We start from the raw sequence: 6,000 nt of genomic DNA on the forward strand, positions 1-6,000 counted from the left end.
TCACATTGTTGGCACCCATAGGATGGAGATGGGATGTTTCCCTCCTCTGGTTCAGGACAGCTTCCCTTCTCTCTTTCTTTTTTTTCCCTCTCCTCTTTACTTTCTTGAAATTAGTCTGCCTTATTAAAATTACTTTCGAAAATGCTGAAAATATTTGTATTCAAATCTGTCACTTATGCTTTGAGAGGGGGAAAAGGTTTTCTAATTTCTGAATGTAAACTAAGTGGATGTTACAGATAATTAATATGGAACTCCATATTTTGATTGAGTGGACCAGATTCAATTCCTTATTAAGCTATATTTTTCTGGTAATTGCCAGACATGGAACTACAAATAAAGAACAAAGAGCTGCATTGTTTGGCCAGGAGCACATGCCTTGTATTTTAGAGTAGGCAACAAAGGAGCTTGTGAAGAAAGGGTTTCTTGCTGTCTACAGTTGTTTTGCTTAAAACAGTAATAGAAAGATAATTTAGRAATGTTTTAAAAATATGTATTAACTGAATGGATCTTCTTTTGTTTCAGACAAAACTACAAGAATTACTCCATGGAAACAAGGACACATTTCAGAATTCAAGCTGCCATGCACCAAGCCAAATCCGCCCCAGAAAATGGAATGCACTGTGGAGCCTCGGCAGTGTCGTAACTTTTTCTTCTTTGATGTTCTGTTTGTTGCAAACTTTGGTGCAGAAAATTACTGACACTTTAGAATGATTTTTCCTTCTCTTTCAAGTCAGTGAAAAACCAAATAACTTAAAATTTCAAAGGTGATGCATAAAACATTAATCTAGTGTAATAACATGGCAAAAAATCTCTCAAACCAACCATAACCCTGAAAAATATTGTTTTTCCAACAGTGGCTTTTTGAATACTTACATCTGTGTAATTCATTTTTCAATCGTGTGCCTTTTTCTTGTGTTAGCAACACTATGCTGTAGCTTGCTTAGTGAAAGGGGAACATTTGAAAAAAAACAAACAGCAAAACTTTTAGGATTCCCAGATTTAATCTCAGTTAGCTCTAAGTGTTTGTTTGGCTCCATACTGCTTGCAGCTGAGAAGGAAAGCATTGCTTTTTCCCAGAACCTGCTTAGTTGGAATGATGTGAGAAAATCTCACAGCAGGGAGGAGCTCTGGATGCTGGGCATTTCTAGTTGTGAACAGACAGCTGCTCTTTACCAGCTTCTACCAGTCACTTTTTTGCTTCTGTAAGAAACCTGCTGGTGRAAAGAATGGTCTCCCTTATGCAAGTACCTTGACTTTTTCTTTAGTTTGGTTTTCCTGTCGAGTCTGCTGCTGGTAGCAGCTGAATTAATTTACAGAGGATTGCRGGGGGAAAGGTGGTGACGGTGTAAAACTGCATTGCTGCCTCTTTGACAACGGGAGGTTCTTAGGAAATGGTTTTTTTGTCAGAATGAATACAATCTGAAGCCTATGTCAAATTTAAAGCACAAATCCTTGAAGGTCATTTAAGAAACAGCAACACTGCAATGGCTGCAGAGGGATCCAGGAGTTATTGTGACAGTCCATTCCTTCCTACGGTGACTGTTTTTAGGATTCCCAGCCTGAGATGTCCCTGTTGAAAGAGGCTGATGTTCCCTGTGGGAGGAAGCTGGGGCTGGAGCAGGCTCCCTCAGCACAAAGCACAGCCCTTTATCTTTTTGCTTTTTATTGWTTTTTTTTTTKGAGATTTTCTGTGCAAGGGGCTTTGAGAACAGAGCAATGAGCTGGGTCTGCTTTCCAATGCTGCCTGCCTTGGAATTCCTGCTTTGCTGCAAAACTGGTGAAGTTGGTGTCACCACAGCTTTGACTCGTGCTTGCTGCTCTCCAGGCTAGCTCCATGCCTCTATGCCTCTGGGCTTCTGGGGCACACTTCTACCTCCCTTCTGAAAGCTTCTTCCCCATAACCCATTCTGATGGGTGGAGATGGGAGGTCTTTTGACAGCCCTTTTTCTCCGATGGAGATGTTTGTCAGGAAGATTCATGTCTATGTACCTCACAGTGAATATCCTTTCTAAAGTGATTGTTCCCAGCAGAAGAGAAAATTGACAGTTTATAGCTCTCTTTTAGCTCCTCAAAGGAAATGAAATTGTTTTATAACTGTAAATTAATATGCAAGGAGACAGAACCATCAGTTCCTCAACAAGGAGAACTTGCATTGTCTTAAAAATAGATACCCTTTATAGAAGTCTTCCCAAGTTAAAATCATAGATGAAGACACATTTTTAAAGTGACTTTCTCAGATAAATTCAGTTCAGACAAATTTCTCGATTCAGATAAAATTCAGTATAAAGTTACGCTATTTACATGCTGCACATCAAAACTTCAGTGTAAAAATTCATTCTTTGTATAGAATAAAAGAAGTTTCTTGTTCTATTTCATGCATATAACGCCTCTTCTTCCAGTTGTGTCCCTTTCAAATATTTTGGCAACTGTAGCAYCTTTTAAGCAGCAAGCAATGCCATGTGAAAATTAGCATAAATTGTGCTTTGCAGAAAGTGAACAATCCTTCTGACTGTAGATTCATTTCTCATCTTGGAAATTTCACCCACAGCTCAGTTTTGCCTGATCTTAGATACATCACACAAAGGATGTACTGTGTGATACTCAGCCAGCTTCCCTGAAGCTTTGCAGCAATGAAAATCCCAAGATTTCCCAAGGTTTTCATAACCTTTCTAAGATTTTCACAGTCATCTTTCCTCAAACACCAGCACCAGTGACACTGTGGATCTGATCTCCAGCTTCAGCTGAGTGCTTTGTAGTTCRCTGTGATGTTTCACTCTGACTCCTTGGCGCCCAAGCCATAGGAAATAATCACCTTCCTTATGCAATGAGGATTTATGKACTGTAACAGCACGAATCCATTTGAGGAAAAGATGAGTGGAAGGTCTGGTACGTTGTCATTGTGTAAATTTTTCGATCTATTATATTTTGAATTGCCCAGCATCACTCTGCTCATCAGTTCCTTCATTTTGGTGCTCCTCCATGACAGGGATCAAAACTCCGTGGGGTCTGGGCTGGAAGGTCGATGCTGGGCTGGTTTTTCCATTGCTCCTTGGGAAGCTGCTGCGTGGTGTCTGGAGCAGCTCTCTGTGACAGTAAATTGCCTCATCAGTCTGGAGTCCCAGATGCAGTGAATCAGGGGAAGCACAAATGTGTGAGTTCTCAGCCTCAGGGYATTCACTTAGCAGAAAATAGCAAATATTGTCATGGAATTGCAAATCAGTCATTGAAGCACTGCCCAGGATTCAGGAAATGGAAGTACTGCTGCAAATGGGTGTAGTCCATGCCTCAACTGCAGAAGAGCAGTTCCTTCTGCATCCAAACACTGAAGTGTCTGAGCATTGCTTGAGGAACCTGCTCTGTACACCAGCTTTAGACAACAACTGCTGCAATCAACTCTTCCCCATCCTCAGCAAAACCAGAGATGTTACCTAAAGGCAAAATTATTAACTCAGTAGAAAAGTTTTCTACACTTGGTAGGACTTTTACCATAAAACCTACAAACTTTATTTCTTTTTCTACATACTGTTTTTACCTAGCACCAGTAAGTGGTTTCCTGCCAGCAAGCAAGGAGGGATAGAAATGTGTACTCCATTTCCTGGATGTCTGCAGCAGGCTGTGGTGCCCCATGGGAAAATGCTGTCACCTGCAGGTGGTAGAGGCAGTAAAAGGGGCATCTCTTTAATCAYGAGCTCTGATGTGTGGAATCCCTGTGTGCAAGGTCTCGGTGACTGAGGGAGGAGCTCCTGCTGAGGTCTGAGGTGCAACCACATCCACTCCCAGCTCCTGTAAATAACACAAAACGAGATACAAACTGTTGGGTGAAGGATGYTGGGCTGGGCTGAACCTGTCACAGCTGCTCTGGACCATTAGAAGAGAATTTGATGAAGTCAAACACGACACAGAACTACTGTGATCTGGAAACACCCGCTGAGGATTGCTCAACTCCACCTGTGGCACAGCAGCTTGCTCTGCTTGCTGCCACACAGCTCTGCTGCAATCAACAGTGCACACGTGCCATGAGTGGCTTAAGGACTGTCCCCTTCTGACTGTGCCTGTCTGGCCTCCGGCTGTTTGCATTTCAAAACTTGGCTTAGGAAATGGCATTTTATGAAATACAGCAGCRTAGAACAGGATCACATCAAACATTTCCTCCCATTTCACACTGATTTTGGCATCAAATTCAGTATCGARTGCTTTAGTATTTTTAGTTATTGGTGGCCTGGGTCCAAGACTAAAAGCTCACGGGCTGACAGCTTCTGTGCCTCTGGCCCAACAGGGGCATCAAGCAMTGCTCCTCGGTGTGAGACAAGGCTTTCCTACAGGTCAGTCCCAGAATGCAAAAAGCACTCCCATGAGTTTAAACACAATGCTCAGCCTCCAGCTCCACCTGCAAGATGCATTTCTTTGCCTTCTCAAGCATAAAAACACAGCAGCAAAGCAAATGTATATGAAATGACCAAAACCAACATATTCAACGCCGTTCCCCCTCTGGGAGGAAGAGGAGAGGATAAAGAGGTGAGTCATGTTGTTTACTGCTCTACAGGAAAATGGTTAATGGTTGGCAATGTCTCTGACGAATGAGATTGGGAAACCTGAACAGACTAGAAATGAACTTGCTTCTTTTCTCATTACGTTCTGCAAATACATTTTGGTGGCAGATTATGTGCAAAGCGTGTACCAGCAAGTGTTTTAATTGAATGATTTGTCATCATAGAATATTTTTTACAGATGCTATCTAGGTTTGCTTCAGGTGTTTTAAAAAAAAAATACAAGTGTTTTCTTTTAAAAACATGCTCAGTCAATCCCTGTCTCAAAGATTTATGAAGAGCAACAGAGCTATTAAATACCTGCATTGCACTGTRGTAGAGTTCTGCATAGTATTTGCTTAAATTCAGCCACGTTGCTGTAGGACTGGGCTGTGCTCCATTATTTTCTGTGGTTTTTTAAAATCTCAGGACTTTTCATCACTGGCTAAGCATAAGCAAAATGTTTATTTAGAATTATGCATTGCAGTGAAGTTTACTTGCTTTCCTTGACTGTTTCACAGAAAGAATGCGAAACAGAGCAGTCATAACCCCCTGCATGCTCCTTTTTAAAAAAAAAGCCCAAAAAAAGTTCATCTCGTGCTWACAAGGTATAGTGACAGCAGTTTTGTGTCTGTGGCCTGAAGGYAATGGAGTGATGTGGTGAGAAAGGGTTAGTTATGTATACTCACACACAGTGGTGGCAGGTTCTGGAACCAAAGCTTTTTGAAAAGTTATCAGATCTGTTTGGACTATTCATTAAATTCAGCACTTTAAAAAGGCGAGATAYTTWAAAAAAAAARMARMAAAAAAAARSYTTGATGATGRCTGAGGAAAATGCAGAGGTTGGAGGCCTGTACTAATGGTTTGCAGTAGGATCACACTGCAGGAATGTGCATTATGCAGCCTTCTAGAAGAATAAATCCCAAGGCAAAYGAGCAATGTAGCAAGACCCCTGCAGTGGGGTCATGAAAATGCTGGTTTATGCTGTAGAWTTGAAGGGCATCTGTTTTCCCTCTGGATTAGCAGAGCTCTGCCTCAGTGGGATGGTAGCTGGGATGTCTCTCTCCTGCTCAGAAAACAATTTTGGAGTGATTCATCTTTCCCCCCTTGAGTTCTTGCCTTGTCTGCCTCCCTCAATCTGTTTCCCCAGCGTGAATCCTGGGTTACACAGGCAGCTCCTGCTAACGTGGCAGAAGCGAGGGCAGAAGATGCTGCAAAGGTGAAGTTTGTCTGTCATTGTGCAGTGAGAGCCAAGTGAGGCTGGAAAGGTGCTCGGTGTGAAAGGGCAGCCAGGGCATGGGTGGTGTGTGGGGTGAACCCAGCGTTCACTGCTGCGTTCAGAGCTGTCAAAGTGCCTTCTTTGAAAGCAAGACGAATGTTTTGTCGGGGTTGGTGCTGCAAAGAGCAGGTTTGTGAAGTTGTGCTGCTCCTTTTCCAGCTGGGAGGGCAGARCAGGGCTGGGGGCTCTCAGTGC

General features: G+C 42.5%; 1 protein-coding gene across 5 annotated transcripts in view; it reads left to right on the forward strand.

The window, feature by feature from the left end:
• The window catches only part of TTC39A (tetratricopeptide repeat domain 39A), a 46,368-nt gene extending 41,066 nt beyond the window's left edge, over positions 1–5,302 (forward strand). For 4 of the 5 annotated variants that reach the window (XM_057367056.1, XM_057367055.1, XM_057367054.1 and 1 more), the window contains one exon: positions 523–5,302. In XM_057367056.1, coding sequence (XP_057223039.1) covers positions 523–643 — 121 coding nt within the window. In that variant the 3' untranslated portion in view covers positions 644–5,302. The remainder of the gene's footprint in view (positions 1–522) is intronic. The other variant, XR_008965381.1, reaches the window with a different exon arrangement.
• Positions 5,303–6,000: the final 698 nt, after the last annotated feature.

Source organism: Malurus melanocephalus, unplaced genomic scaffold, assembly GCF_030028575.1.
Source record: "Malurus melanocephalus ecotype Western Australia unplaced genomic scaffold, MMel_1.1 scaffold_74, whole genome shotgun sequence".
NCBI classification, from domain to species: domain Eukaryota; kingdom Metazoa; phylum Chordata; class Aves; order Passeriformes; family Maluridae; genus Malurus; species Malurus melanocephalus.